The 16387-nt window shown below is 46.2% G+C and overlaps 1 protein-coding gene across 1 annotated transcript; it reads right to left on the bottom strand.

Annotated features, from left to right (window-relative positions):
• Nucleotides 1–251: 251 nt before the first annotated feature.
• On the bottom strand, nt 252–7968 carry tbx18 (T-box transcription factor 18). Its single transcript, XM_029254298.1, has 8 exons — nt 7385–7968; nt 6028–6202; nt 5573–5674; nt 5096–5267; nt 4164–4331; nt 3338–3402; nt 1593–1687; nt 252–1004 (listed from the first exon to the last, which is right to left on the bottom strand). The coding sequence occupies exons 1-8, from the start codon at nt 7632–7634 to the stop codon at nt 340–342; spliced, it is 1692 nt and encodes a 563-aa protein (XP_029110131.1). The 5' UTR covers nt 7635–7968; the 3' UTR covers nt 252–339.
• Nucleotides 7969–16387: the final 8419 nt, after the last annotated feature.

Below are 16387 nucleotides of genomic sequence, written 5' to 3'. Positions count from 1 at the left end.
GCGACTCGAGCGCCTCCTCTGCACAAAGTGTCACCGTCCGCTCGGCCTCAGAGCACGGTCACCCGCAGCGTACCTCTAAACCACGTTATGACCACGATTATGACCAAAACGCACGCAGATCCACCGTGAAACGGATCGTGTTTTTCTCGCCGTGCCGCTCCAGAGTATTTCCAGAACGCGGGGCACGCAGCCCCCCTGCGGTGGGGTCCCGACCGTGCTTTGCCTGCACTTCTGTTCACAGTCGGCCTCCAAAAAAAGGGGCACGGCTCGGGTCCTTCCCGGACTCTCCGCAGAGATCCGGCGGGCCCGGCGGGGTCACGGCAGTCCGGGGCGTTGAGCTCACACCATGTGTGCCGACATCTGGGACGAGCCGTTGGCCAAGCCGGCGAGGCCCAAAGTCCGCGAATCGAACAGGTTCTGCTGTCCGCCGCCGAGCACGTGCAGGCCCTCCCCGGGCGACAGCATCTGCCTGTCCGTCATGGTGCCGCTGGGGGAGGAGCCAAGGAACGAGCCCTGGGAGGAGACCTTCTCCGGGCTGGCGGCGAGGCGCGGGGACGTCGGGAAGTTGTATCCGTACAGGCCGTAGGGGCCGTGCAGCCGGAAGCCGCCGTAGGTTCCCTGCTGGCCCTGATTGGCCGAGAAGGCGTTTCCCGCGATGTACTGGAGCTGCGGCGATGGCATACCCGGGATCTGGAGGGGCAGGCCGGCGTGAGGGCTTCCGAAGCCGTCCGCCTCGCTGCCCGCCGCGCCGTAGGAGGCCGATCGCGGACCCGGGTACGGCTCGGCGCCTGGGCTGGCCAAGCGGCCGTAGGTGTCGGCCAGCGGCCCGCCGTAGCGGGACAACGTGAGCCCCGAGCGGCTGCAGGCCGTGTACTCGCCGGCACTCATGCCCCCTCCCAGGTGGAAGGCGGGAGACGAGCAAGAGGAGGGAGCGAGCAGGTGGGTGTGAGCGGACGACGCCCCGCTCCCTCCGGTCGACAAGAGGCCATGCGATCCCGGCCCTCCTGAAAGGAAAGACAGAGGAGACACGTCACACCTCAGCTGAAGCGAATCACCCGCATGTATTTATACGTGTGTGTGTGTGTGTGTGTGTGTGTGTGTGTGTGTGTTACACTGCTCTGCTGTACAGATGTGTGAATGACTGCAGGCAGTTTACTGCAGTAATCTCTCTAACAGCTTAAGTCCCCTTGGATAAAGGTGCCATATAAATACTAGTTAATAATCACTGTACGTCACTGTGCAGAAAAGATAAGGAAATAAATGTCAGCATGAACATAAATTTGTCTTACAAAGTGTTCAGAAACGCTGAACCCGAGCTGCACCTTCTGGGCATCGGACGAGCGAAAGCACTGTGCACCTCTGCACTTGAACTCCACCACTGAATCGACGAGCACATGCACACACACCACACACGCACGCACGCACGCACGCACACACACGCGCACACACCCACGCAACGCATACGATCACTGGGCCGCGATGCACCCCCATCGCAAGCGTTCCCGCTTGACTCCTTAATGGGATTTCGCAACTCGTAGAACCATTATCACCCGCATTTCCATGCGAGTGCTGTCAATTCTGAGAGGCCGTACCTTGCTTTGCCATTCCAGGAATATCTTCAAATGTCAAAGTGCGAAGGGAGGGTCTCCAGAAGGCGTACGACTCCACTAGGGCTTCCAAGCCCATCCTAGACAAACAGAATTGCACTATTAAGGGTTATTTTAGGTGTAAATCTCCCATATTCTACACTGGGGTCGGGGGGGGACATACACACACACTCTGTGATCAGTCAACCACCAAGTGGCGGATGGGTTAAGAGGTCGGGCACTTTGAAATTCCTGCCTCAAGTTCGGATCAAAGCGGACGTGTGAATCAATGTTCTCCGCGACGGGATTCATCGAGTCCAAACGGGGGTCTGGAAGTGCGAAAATGATTTTGGGGCGGAGCCAAAATGCTCCTCGAGTTCAGATGTTCAGCCAACATTTCCGCAACTTGCCGGACAAAAGAATTGCAACACATCTCATGACATTTCCACCTCTTTTCGATTTGAGCGATACGTTTCATCGCCTGCGTATAAGGCAGCCGTGGACGAGCGGCGGAGGCGCACGTGTTTTGAATAAACGTGTTCAAACAGCTAGTTTTTTTTTTTTTTTTTTTTTTGACTGAGCGACGGAATTTGATCGTTTCCGAACGACGCGACGAATTGTCCTTATCGTTCTGGAAAACGAACTGCCCGCCGATGTTCTACACAAACCACCGCTGAAGACTTCACGGGGGGGGGGCGGTGCAATGCATGCCGGTCCCAGCGCCGTCCTGACCGGCCGGACAGGACCGTAAAGACCAGGTCGTGAAAAACATAAAACGGGGCCTGGTTTGCCACTGCCTGCATTCTGCTCGCATATAATTGCTTTCACACGGCTTTTATGGACGGATCATAGGCATTGTGCAGGAAGCCATAATAAAATATTTATTGGGTGGACTTGCGCCGAAAAAAACGGCCTTCATTTTCCGCAGTAATAGGAGCCTTTTTGGGTCTAGTTAGCGTCGAGATAAAAGGCCTCTCCGGCAGGGGTGCAGGCGAGGCGATAATTTAGACAAGATGCCCCGACTGTTTGCCCACCTTCTACCGCCCGCTCGCCTCGTGCCATCGGTGCTCGAGTTTATTTAGCAAACTGCTTCACTCTTCCTGTAATATTTAACGGGGAATTTCGGTACCTTCCTGAGTTAAATGTTTATAGGGTCGAACGCGTGGGCTTTTCCGAGGTATGAAATCCTATTCTACACCACATAAATCCGGCGGCGTCCCCCGGGGGAGAAGTTATTTCGGACGCACTCTAATGACACCTGAAAAATGACCGAGGCCGCTCGCAACTCTAGGACGGGAATGAATCCGAGCCTGTTTTTATTGCTTTTCCTCGCCGTTTATTTTCTCTCGGCTCACTGGGATCCGTTTGCGTTCGTCACGGGAACGAGGGACCGTGTCGCCGCCGCTGCCGCAACCCTTTCCCTCCTTCTCGACGTCGGGGCCGAAGCGCTTCGACCGGGCGGTCAAGCACGGCGCACGCGTAAATATCAGCTGTCGCTCGTACGCGGTGAAAAGATGGATGGGGTATTTATTTTTGTTTTGACAAAAAGGAGGGTGAAAAGGATCATGGTATCATGTCATGTGTGAGGGGTCCCATGGTTAGACGTTGAGAAGACCAGATGGAAATAGATCAAGATCATCAAGACATGGTCCCTCGCATAAGCGAATGTAATGGTTTAAGGTGGCACCGTGAGATCTTTCCGGTTGCGATTTTCCCTCCAAAAACCGTGACGCGTGCAGAATACAGCTCACCTGTTCCGCCCAGAGTCTCGAAACCCTTTAGCAAATGGATTTCTGTCTATTTTCAATCTCGTAATCTGTGAAAACAAAAAAAATGGTTTTTCAGACATTGGAAGACATTTCTTCACAATTTCAAACGACCTCGTTGACCTCGTGCAAAAATCTCATCTCTGCGGCTCCTTATTGAGGCGTTAAACATGCGGTAGCTCCAAGCAAATTACGCGTATTATTCGTTTTAATTACATCAGGAAAATCAGTATTAATCCAGTGAATCCATTTTTTTCATATAAAGTTGAAAAATGTAAATGGGCAATATCGGAAAACTGGAAATGAGTCCCTGGACCCTCCGGCGTTGTGACAGCGACACAGAACACCACCACCACCAACCACAGAATAGTGTGTTAACTCCACATGTTGAGACACATCACGGTCCCTCAGTCCCAGATGATCGCCATTACTGACCATCGCATACGCTCATCGTCACGTCGACCACACTGGTCACCAAGGTTGGAAAAGACTGAGTGCGACCACTCTATGGAGGACCATCAACCCTTTGGATGTGGTCTGTGGCCGTTAAGACCACTCTCACCGCGGTCATGTGACACAGCCCTCAGCAGCCTCTGTCTCGAGATCCCAGAGGTTCCCAATCATCCAAGGACTCGTCTCACACGACGCTCATCCTACAGCAAGACGGTCAGTTCCGCCTCATCTTCATGCTAAACGAATCACAGACGTTCCTGTGGTCTTTAGACGTTCCGCTCTTCCACCCCTTTCGGGAACCAGGGGAAGCTTTTTGGGAGGTGACCCGCATCGTCCGCAGGTGCGGAGGCTGGTATACCTGCTGGTTCTGGTATGCTGTAACCGTGGTGAACACGGTTTCGGGGAAGGAGAAAGTCTTCACTCCTTCACCCGCCGGCACGGCCTTCACGGACGACAGCTCTTCGGCGCACTCCTTGCGGATGATGTGAACCCGCGGCTGGTACTTGTGCATCGAATGCAGGATGATCTGCAAGACGACAGTTTGGATCGATCGGGACGGCACCGCAGGGGAGCACCTCATTCTCGCAATAAATCTTCAGTAAAATTACAAAGATTTCATTCAAGTCGAAGATTTACGGTGAGTCAAAGCACCATCATCTCAAAATTGTCTATTTATAACTCAAAGAATTCAGCTAGAAACCTTCATCATCATTTGGATATTTTAGTCGAAATAAATCATACAATGTATAATGTAAAACCTCATATTTAGTATTAGGTTACTGTTGTCTCTTGGGCATTTCAGTGCCATTATTATTATCAATATTATTATTATTATTGTTGTTGTTTTGTTCTTCTTGTCGTTACTTTGTGTGTTAATTTTTATTTATAATGTTAATGTAATCATGACATTACATACATTTACAATTTACATATTTTCCTAGAACTGTCCATCCTTTTTGCCTAATCAAAAATTTGTAAAGTTGTTTTCTATATAGTCAGTGGGGAGGCAGGTGGTGTAGTGGTGAGAGGTTCAAATCCCACCTCCTGCTGTAGAACCCTTAAGCAAGGTACTGACCCTAACACTGTCCCAGTAAAAATTACCCAGCCCTAGAAATGGGCAAATCATTGTGTCACAGCTAAATGTAAATAAAATGTTTAATTGATATTTAAATTTATATCAATTTTAAACCCAGTAAAGAGGTAATACACCTACAATGAAAGGAGTGTGTGATGTTGGCAGCTAGACTATGTGTCTCCTCAGTGAACCTCCACCCCCCACCGTCCACTTACATGGCCCTGGTCGTCCAGCTCGTTGTTGGTGAGCTTCAGCTTGTCGAAACTGACCACCTGGCGCATCCAGGTCTCTCCAGAGGCAGGGGAGTCCGGGTGGATGTAGACCCTGGGGGGCACGGGGGAGTCGGCGTTGCCGGCCACCATCCACTTGGAGCTGTGGTACACGTACCTGGGCACACGGGTACGGGATGCCAAATGAACGAGAGCAATAACAGCAGCTACAGCGCTGACTCTTCTGAGGTGTGTCCAGGGTGTTACTGGGCGACTGTCTCCGTCTCTGTCTCTGCCGGAGGACACTTAGAGACACACAGAGGCTGTTGATCCCAGGGCACACAACTCAGACAAAATAAGAAACACAGGTTTTTCAGCGAACATCTGTACATTTCTAAATGTAATCCGAGAAGAGCTCTGACCCACCGTTGCTTTAATTTTATTTAATTCCAAAATGTGTACAAGCGCCTTTGCGTCGCGCACCTGTATCGTTTATTGTCCACGGGGATGATGTCCATGGCCACGTAGTACTGCAGGTGGGGGTCCAAACCCGACACCTTGACACGCATGGCGGGGAACATGCGCCTGTGGGGCCCACGAAGAACCATACACACTTACAGCACAAATCTGTTCATAACAACTATAATCATTCGCTGTTACAATAAATACTGGTAACATATAAAAGAAGGAAAAAGGAAAAGAACTGACCCAGCATGAATCAAAATAATACAGAATACACTGAAAAACGTTTCAACAGTTACAACCAATAACAATAATAATAATAATAATAATAATAATAATAATAATAATAATAATAGTAGTAGGTTTTCTGTAATTAAGTTATAAGTTAGAAAAATGCGGGCCCATGATTGAAACGGCCCCTTTTCCCCGGTAAATAAGAAGAAAATGTTTTTCGCGCGCAGCTCCACCTTCCTCACCTCCCTGCTTTGGTGATGATCATCTCCGTGCCGATCTCGTGGAAGCGTTTCCACAGGTCCGACCCCTGCAGGTCCACGCGCGTCTCCTCCGCGGCCAGGCTCGCGCCGGCCTGCGCCGGAGCGGGAAGCGCGCGCCGGGGGCTTTCCAGGGACACGTCACAGTCACAGTCGGCCGCTGCAATTATTATTATTATTATTATTATTATTATTATTATTATTAGCTTTTTTCAGGTTTACTTACAATTATAAATAAAGTCTTTATTAAATTACATAGAAATTCCTAAACGCGAATGTGACACTGTCAGTAACGGCAATGAATGTATAATAAATAAATAAGGTGATCTACGCAGAAAAATAACTGTACATTATTTATTATCTGTCGTTCGTTGTAAAATGCTGTTAATATTTCTTAATTTGCTTTTCGGAAACTGGTAAAAGTCACGTTATGTTGTGAAAATACAGACTGGATAACTTCAACTGCTTACTAACCCGAACAGTGAAACTCGTCTTGGAGATTTAAGCACATTTCCTAGAATCAACTGTGAGCTTAGCCGCTCCGATCGAATTTAATAATAATAATAATAATAATAATAATAATAATCTGTTCCCGTATCATTTTATCTGAATATGTTAAATTTACAAGCACTTCGGAGAAGTTGCGGAGATGAGGTCAAAGGCCAAACAGGGAAATTCCAGACTGACAGATATAAAATAACAATTATACACCCTAAATAACAAACATAACACAAATGACACACGAAGAATTTTCGGTTGTCCAAAAATGTGTTAAGTTCAATTATAGTCTATATATTATTATAGTTATTATTTAAAGCAGAACTCTGCATTTATAAATAATAATAATGTGACACAAATTTAACTGATGTATCAAAATAACGATAATCTTGCTGTTTAATTTCCGTATTGTTTGTTTGTACCGAAACTTCAGGACACTTATAGAAACGGCAGTGTAACAATTTATTAAGAATTGTCCTGGAAGTAAAAATAAAAATACTCTTAACACAATGTATCCGTCAAAACCATTCCGTGTTACTATTTTCAGTAATAAAATTGTTGTTTCTAATGACTAATTTGTTGTTTCTATTGCGATTATTATGTGATAAATTTAAATTGTTTTATATTACATCGTTGTTTTACTACACTTTAATAATAATGGTATTTTTCCCAGCACTGCGGCTTCATCACGCGTTTCCGTTTCATACACAGCGCTGTTTCCACAGCGTTTTCAAGTGTTTCTTGTCCGTTTGTACTGTTTTTTCCACTAGAATCACTGCGATTCACTTTCGACACTCAGACTCGCAGCAGCCCCCCCCACCCTCGGGTCTCGCGCGGCACTCACTGGAGACGTCCGTCGCGCGCCCGGCCTCGGTCTCCGCGTCCGTCTCGCGGCTGCCCTCGTGGCGCTGCTGCGGACTGTCATCGGGGTGCGAGCCCTCGTGCTCCTCCTCGAAGCCCTCGCCGTCCTTCTCGCGCTGCCCTTCGCCGCGCTCCTCCATCTTCCTCCTCTTCTCGGCGCCGATGAGCGCCTCCACCGAGAACGCGTGCGCCTTCACGCTGAGCGCGCACGGCGGCCGCCGCTTCTCCGCCATCGCACAGTGCCGCGGGCAGCGCGGGCACACGGCGCAAAGGGCGCACGCAGAGTGCGCAGACACTCGCACACACACACACGCACCCACACACACGCAGAGCCGCGCGTCTGGTCGACACCGAGGCGAGAAGTTCTGCAAAGCGCATCCGAGGCTCCCCGTACGCCCCCGCGTCCCGCTGCGAAGCGGCACTTTTGCTGGAACACCGGACACACACTGGCACGCACGGGTGTGTGTGTGTGTGTGTGTGTGTGTGTGTGTGTGTGTGTGCTCTCCAGCACGGAGGGCGCACAAGGATCCCCAGCAGTGCCGCTCCGCCGTCGCCCTGATCTGTCAGCGCTCGCGCACTGCGAGACCGTGGACGGGACTCTCAAAAGTGTCAATAACGGGGAGCCCCGTGGGCGGGCGCAGACGTGCCAATCACGGCCGATCGCGGCCAATCGGGGTCGGGCCCTGCCCGCGGGAGCGCGCATCCTCGCCCCCTCTCTGTGAGCGCGCTTCCTAATTTGGCGAAGGAGTGCAGGGGTGGGGCTGGGGTTGTGGGGGGGTGTTGGTGAATGAATGAGTGTGGAAGCCGGAGCGCCGTCACTTCGTCGACGTGCTGATCATTTTCACAGCAGCGCCACACATGATCATCATGTTTACTCATCGCCCCCGGCCGGTGCAGAGTCGCGCCCACCCCCGCTATACGAGCGTTCGCCGCCGCGTCTCGTTTAACGGCACTCTGGTCGCGCAGATACGTCGCCTGACCTGCGGAGGGGAGCATTTAATGGGAAAACGGCAATGTTCAAAAACAGACTTATATTTGTGTTCATACTTCATGTAATAAGTGATTGGTCTCTGTGATTAAATTATAGCTGTTTCCCAAGAAGCACTGTTTGGGATACATATGTTACACCACTGCACGTGTTACCTCCTTCCACTAGAGTACTGCGATCGATTCACTGTGCTGCCACGGGGTACGTTACACCATCCTAAAAATGTACAATTCAGTAACTTTAACTTAACGTCGCCTCCGTAAAGTAACTAAACAATAACGAAAAGTGAGCAAAAACTGAATAAGAAGGTAAAGGTCGACATGAAAGGGAGCACACGAGACGTTTCATCCCACGCTGTCAGTCTCCACGGAGAATTAGGTCTCCTGGTGTCACAAAGAGTGGATTTCTGCTGCGCAACCCGACTTTTCCTTTTTCCTCACACGCATCTTTGAAAGGTGACCGCAGAGCGTATGAGGTCCCTCAGGAAAGAGATGAACTTATGAAAAGGTCTGTGTGACTTCCAGCCATTCATGTCACATGTCACAGCTGTCCTCATTAAAGACCTTTTCCATCATTCCTTTGGGGTAAATAGTGGCTTCCGTGGGACCCGCACCCTTTCGGCCTCTTCTCCCAATATTAGGAATATTCCGTAGGACATTTGATTTATACCGTACAGCAGGACCGTCTGGACACTCGCTCGGATGGTGATATATATGATGAAACGAAATATTCAAAATTAACAACAATAGCAGAAAGTGCGCTGTGGAAAACAAAATTCCTAAAACACATAATTTTTGAACGTCATTTACACATATAATACACACGTACACATAAAGTTACCGACAACATAACTTTACTGACTTTTCTTACAGTTAAGACATGTCTTAATTTGACGGTTTCGTCAGACTGTATAGTTTGTTTCCCATATAAATAAAACATATATATAATATATGTTATATATTATATGTTTTTTAAATATTTATTATATACTATATAATTATATATGCAGTACTGTGCAAAAGTTTTAGGCACTTGGGGAAAAAATTGTAAAGTGAGAATGCTTCTAAAAAATAATGATCTTAATTACTAAACTTCCTACAAAGCTTAATAACCATCCATCGCCAACAACCGCTCGTCCCGAGAAGGGTCGCGGCCGGTCCTGCTTGGGGTTCCTTGCGATGGACTGGCGTCCCGTCCTGGGTGTGTTCCCTCCCCCTCCAGCCTTGCGCCCTGTGTTGCCGGGTTAGGCTCCGGTTCGCCACGACCCCGTATGGGACAAGTGGTTTCAGACGGTGTGTGTGTGTGTGTGTGTGTATACGTTCTTTCTTTAACGACATACAAAACCCATACTGTAATACTGTAACTTTCTGCAAAAGGAATGCTTGGAAATCTAAAATATACTCTTTCTCATTGACGGTAATGCAGGAGAAAATAAATAACCATCTAAAGCAAATATTTTTGTGAAACATCTAAGTGCCTAAGACTTTTGCACAGTATTGTATAATTATTATATATTACTGTTCCACAGCGCAGTAAAGCTGTCCGTTTTAGCTGTACTACCAGGAGATCGATTGTTTCACTCGTCTGTATAATTCTAACTAGTCTGACTTCCGTGTGTGTGTGTGTGTGTGTGTGGGGGGGGGGGGGGGGGGTGTTACCTCTCCGTTATATTATTGCGATGCAGCGGATTCATTCACAGACTCTTCACATTCGTAGATACAACTGATCTACAAAAATTCAAAAAGCTTTAAAAAATTTAAAAAAAAAAACTATTAAAAATGACGGATTAAATAGAAAATTTCAAACGGTTCACAGTGTCATGGCTTTCGGAAGGTGTACATAGTTGGGAAGTCATCTCCAACTGTCATACACAAATCACACACAAAATGTGGAATTTTAATATTATTATTTCCTTACAGTCATTATTGTGTGGATTCCTGATCCGCCCTCTTGCAGTGACACCAGTTTAGGGTGTTTTCTTCTGTCAGTTTCTGACGAATTTACACTACATCCTTCAAACCTGGGGGTACAAACCCTGCGGGGGTGTTCTTACTATTAACAATGTTTTTCATGCACTGAAAGCTGTAAAAAAAAGCTGTGCAGATGTTAATTAGAAAGTTTTGAAAGTAACCTTCTGCTCATGGTTAAATGTTTCATCCTGATGTGAATGTGCGTAAAACGGGTTCATTTATATTATTAATAATTCCATTGATCTTTCCCGGTTCAGATTATTCGCCGGGACTCATCTGTTTTTATTTTTCACAAAAAGTAGTTTCGGGGGTCGTTGAAAATCACAAAAAAAAAATGAGCAAAAAAGCATTAATTTCCCAGTATAATATGATTAGTTCATCAGCGCAAACGTTGCCTTTTTTATCATACAGGACGTGGAAACAGCAGGAAACACGAACAGTGACACGGAGTTTGATCCGTATTTTAAATTTTCACTCAACGTTTTGTGCGCGAGAGTAATCGTCAAATATAAAGTAAAATAAATGATAAGAAAAAATAAATATAATTTAAAAAGATGTAATAAAAACATTTGCATTTAAAAAGGTTATTACTGACGGGGTTTTCAAAAAATTATACAGAAAAGTGAATTCAATTCAATGTCGCTTTGCATGGTTAATAATTCGAATTTAATTATTGTTAACGTACAAAAACCATAAACAAATCTACGTAAATAATAACGTTTGCAAATACAAACGGTTAATGAAAATACTTATAATCTCCACGGTGATGTTACAGAACTGTACTTTATTTTCATAACGATACACTCTGTGAGCTTTACATAACAAACAGAAATCCACGCAGTGATTTTTTTCAACAATCTAATGCTTTTCTCATCCACTTTGGCTGTTCCCTCATGGCAGAGCGAGAGTTTTTCTCAGCTCTTCCCCGCTTTCACCACGATTTTTCCACGACTTCTCCGCCACTCTTGTTTTTCAGGCCTCTGTCATTTTCTCTCTTCTTATAAGCGACAATAATTACTATAATAATTAGCGGCAGCTGCGTCTTTCCCAATTTTCATAATCACTGTTCGCAGTATTTCAATTATTAACTCTTTCTTTTTCCAAGATCTATCGAACACAACAGCGACATAAAGGCGAAAATTCCGATCAAAAGTGGAGGCTGCCGGCTCGCGCACGGGCCGTGAAAGCACCGCGTGGTCGCAGCTCCTCTCGCGCCCCTGCCCCACGGTGGCGTGTGTGTCCCGCACGCGCTCCGTGGGGCTGCCCCGAGCCTGGGGGTGGAGGTGGACCCTACCCTTAAGGGTGGTCGCTGTGCCATCTGCTGTCAGCGGGAGACGTGAGGACCACGGTGCGTGTAGAGAAACACGGGACACACACACACACGCGCGCGCGCGCGCCCACGCACGCACGCATCCGCAAAGTAACGCAAAAGATTTCACGAGCTACAGCATCGGATGATATTGGCGAATATGTGCAATAAGGATGTGTCTAAATTCTTTGCTCTTGTCATTTTATTTTATTTTAGTTTTCTTCGTTCTCGATAGTCTTTTTTATTTATTTATCAACATTTGCATAACATTTACATGACATTTTATCATAATCATATACAAAACAATACACGGGCAAAAGGGTGCGCAGCTACTATGTAAGAAGCGCCGAAAGGGTGTCCAGATGTTGGAGAATTCATCTGGATTATTATGATGCCGGTCAAATGTTAATTTTACCATCGGAACACATTCAGATGTATCACTTAAACATATATTTTTACATATGAGTTTGCGGTGGGCCGTAATAATAAAACACACATTTTCCAGAGCTGTAAGAGCATCCAGTCTACGCGCCATAACTTCACCAAAACAAAATTTTGGTTGTGCTTTAACGCGAATAGAGGTGGATAAATCAAACTTTTGTTAGTTTTTTTAATGGTTGAATGAACATCGTCCTTGTGATCTCGTGCCGTATCATATTGCCAGAATAAACCCATCAGTGCCGTTCTGTGGATAAACTTGGATGCTTGGTTCCCTGGATGCTCAGCGTGGTCATCAGGAAGACTTCAGCGCGACTAGAGCACTAAGAAATATCATTACAGTTTGATATATAATTCCCATAACCATAAAACTGCTTATTAACCTCTAAACGTTGGTAACGTGAACGAGAACACACTCTTGAGCCGGGGGTGTTGGAGTTCATCATCATCATCATCATCATTATCATCATCATCATCATCATCATTAACATTACCATGTATAACAATCTGCTGAAAGCAGCGCATTTACATGTACAATTACGCTGCTTTTACTGCGTTCTATTATTCCATTGATCTCAGTGACAGTCGCTCACGTGGAATTGCCAGGTTGTTGACCTGGTGAAAAATCAGACTTTTAAATGAGTTACTGAGGAGCCCTGGGCTTTTCAGCTACAGCCCAGTTTCACAATGTGTTTTGAATTTGCTCTCCTCGCTGCATTCCAAATTGCTGATGAATTAGATTACAAATATAAAAAAAATAATCGGAGGGAAATCTTCCCAATTTAATAGTTTCGGGAACCCCAGAGGAGACCTACTCTGATGCAATTAATAGACCTCATCCCAATAAAACACGAATTTATGTGCATAGCTAAATAGCACATAGTAACACTGAAGGTATTACGAAATTAAAAATTTCACATATAATTAAAATATAAAATTTAGCATATAAATAATGTATAGCTTCATAATTAAATTTAGAAATAAATGTGGAAACTTAATGTTACCATAAAACGCGCGTTTGGTTTTTTGGATATTGTAGTGAAATTGCACCTTTTCCAAGTGAATGATTCAGAGAGAAGGAGCAAAATTTGAAATGTGTGCGTAAATTGAACAAGAAAAAGTAGGTACGGTACAGCGGTGTGTTATTTACACCGGTATCTGAGCCTACCGGCAGCGCGTGACCACAAAAATCGCGAATAACGGATCACTTATATATATATAAATTCTGAGGGATGTGATGCTTGGACAAAACTAATAGTACTTTACATTACATACATTAATATGGTTCGTTATGAAAAAGACATACTGCAACAGCGTAAAAAAGAGGAGAGAAGCGTTTGCACAACGCAGATTTTTTTCTTTTTTTTTTTTGCGAAAACGCGGAGTTTGCGCCGCGACCGCCGCTGACGCGAAACGCGCGCGCAAGGGGCGCGTGCGCTCTCCTCGCGCTATTTGCGCTACGGTCGCGAGCCTCGGAAACTCGTCGCACGTTAATTAGACAGTACAGTATGTGCGCCTGGACGCCACATTGTTAACGGTGCTTTTGTGAGCGCTAATGGCGACGTGGAGCGCCTCCAAGCCTTTTATTGCGGAAGTGGCGGCACACAGAATTAAAATATATAAAAAGGGTTCTGAAAATAATTCACTTTGAACGCAGTAATAGACTGAAAGCAGCCAAAGCGTCCCCACTCTCCCCAGTGCTGTGGTCCCCGGCCGACGGTCCCCGTGCCCTGCCTTTGGTCCCGACCAGTCCCACAATGCAGTCCGCACTCCTCAGCTAGTTCTCAGTTAGTGCCCAGTCGGTACTAGGTCAGTCCTCAGTCAGTCCCCAATCAGTGCACAGTCGGTACTAGGTCAGTCCTTAGTCAGTCCCCAATCAGTGCCCAGTCGGTACTAGGTCAGTCCTTAGTCAGTCCCCAATCAGTGCACAGTCGGTACTAGGTCAGTCCTTAGTCAGTCCCCAATCAGTGCCCATTCAGTACTAGGTCAGTCCTTAGTCAGTCCCCAATCAGTGCCCATTCAGTACTAGGTCAGTCCTTAGTCAGTCCCCAATCAGTGCCCAGTCGGTACTAGGTCAGTCCTTAGTCAGTCCCCAATCAGTGCGCAGTCGGTACTAGGTCAGTCCTTAGTCAGTCCCCAATCAGTGCACAGTCAGTACTAGGTCAGTCCTCAGTCAGTCCCCAATCAGTGCACAGTCGGTACTAGGTCAGTCCTTAGTCAGTCCCCAATCAGTGCCCATTCAGTACTAGGTCAGTCCTTAGTCAGTCCCTAATCAGTGCCCAGTCGGTACTAGGTCAGTCCTTAGTCAGTCCCCAATCAGTGCGCAGTCGGTACTAGGTCAGTCCTTAGTCAGTCCCCAATCAGTGCACAGTCGGTACTAGGTCAGTCCTTAGTCAGTCCCCAATCAGTGCACAGTCGGTACTAGGTCAGTCCTTAGTCAGTCCCCAATCAGTGCCCAGTCGGTACTAGGTCAGTCCTTAGTCAGTCCCCAATCAGTGCCCAGTCGGTACTAGGTCAGTCCTTAGTCAGTCCCCAATCAGTGCCCATTCAGTACTAGGTCAGTCCTTAGTCAGTCCCCAATCAGTGCCCAGTCGGTACTAGGTCAGTCCTTAGTCAGTCCCCAATCAGTGCGCAGTCGGTACTAGGTCAGTCCTTAGTCAGTCCCCAATCAGTGCCCATTCAGTACTAGGTCAGTCCTTAGTCAGTCCCCAATCAGTGCCCAGTCGGTACTAGGTCAGTCCTTAGTCAGTCCCCAATCAGTGCCCAGTCGGTACTAGGCCAGTCCTTACATTCAAACATACAATAATTACCCTCTGTACTTAATTCTTATTTGCTTATGTCCAATTTGGTAATAAATTACACATTGTTATATATTCTGTATTAATGAACTCATATGCACACTTCGGAATAAAAAATTGCCTCAAATATAATTTTAACTGGTTTTTCTCCCAACGCTATTTATTACATTTTAAACAGCATGTTTTTTTTCTGAATATCTGACACACCCCACGTATGTCTAAGAACTACGCACAGATACATTTATTTATATAATGCAACCACATAATCCTTCAAAATGCAATGTTTAAAGTAATGTTCAGATTTCTAGAATTTACAAATCGTTAAAGCATATTTAATAATGTACAGATGTTTCTCGCTCAACGACGCAAACGGACTGAAAAAAAAAACAAGGCACAGCGAGGACATTTTTCCCATAATAAATAGGAGAAAATGTTGTTATTGTGGACGGCCCATCGAAAATACCACACTCCCCTGAAGCGTCATCATTTTAAAGAAATGTTTTAAACAAAAATACAAAAGTTACAAGCATATTCAAAGATTTTCACTTGAAAAAGCATATTTATCTATTATTCTTTTGTAGGATAATATGTGCTCTGAGCTTAAACTTGCAGTGTGTGTGTATGAGACACATATTACGTACTACACATATATACATTATAAATATATATAGTTTGTATACAGAGTATTTGCAATATATGTAGCAGTACAGCGTTTTCTTCAAAACACACCTTTTCTAATAAATATTTACATTTATTCACTTAGCAGTTGCTTTTCTCCAAAGCGACTTCCAATGAACTCTATGTAGTGTTATGAGCCCACAACCTTATTCACTGCAGTGACTTACACTGCTAGATACACTACTTACACTGGGTCACTCATCCATGCATCAGTGAAACACACTCACACACTATGGGGGAACCTGAACAGCATGTCTTTGGACTGTGGAAGGAAACCAGAGCACATCCAGACAAACACAGGGAGAACATGCAAACTCCAGACAGACTGAGCAGGCATCAAACCCACATCCTCTTGCACCAGCAAGGCACTCTCAGACAGCAGCACTACTTGCTGAGCCGCTGTGCTACTCCAAATGTAACATCTTTGTTTCTAGTGACTTTCAGTTTCAAGTTACAATGTACCCCTCCGCAGGCGGAGCAACAAATGTATCTGTTTTCTGCTGTCTTGTACTGAGACATGATCACCAATAAGGTGCAATACACACATACACACATTGTCTGAACGGCTTGTCCCATACGGGGTCGCCGGAGCCGGAGCCCAATCCGGCAACACGGAAACTGTCCAATAAGGCATAGCTGAGACCATGTGTAGCTGTATGTGAGGGAATCCCGTGGTACACGGTGAACTTTGCGGCCCTTGCAGTTTCTGACTGCTGCTTCTGTGAGGAACTGAGGACCTGGGTGGTGTATCCCTGGAACACAGTCCAGGAGAGCGTAAAATAAAAACACACATGGCTGAGACTCG

Source organism: Scleropages formosus, chromosome 1 (assembly GCF_900964775.1).
Source record: "Scleropages formosus chromosome 1, fSclFor1.1, whole genome shotgun sequence".
Lineage (NCBI taxonomy): Eukaryota > Metazoa > Chordata > Actinopteri > Osteoglossiformes > Osteoglossidae > Scleropages > Scleropages formosus.
This window is presented reverse-complemented; position numbering and strand designations above follow the sequence as displayed.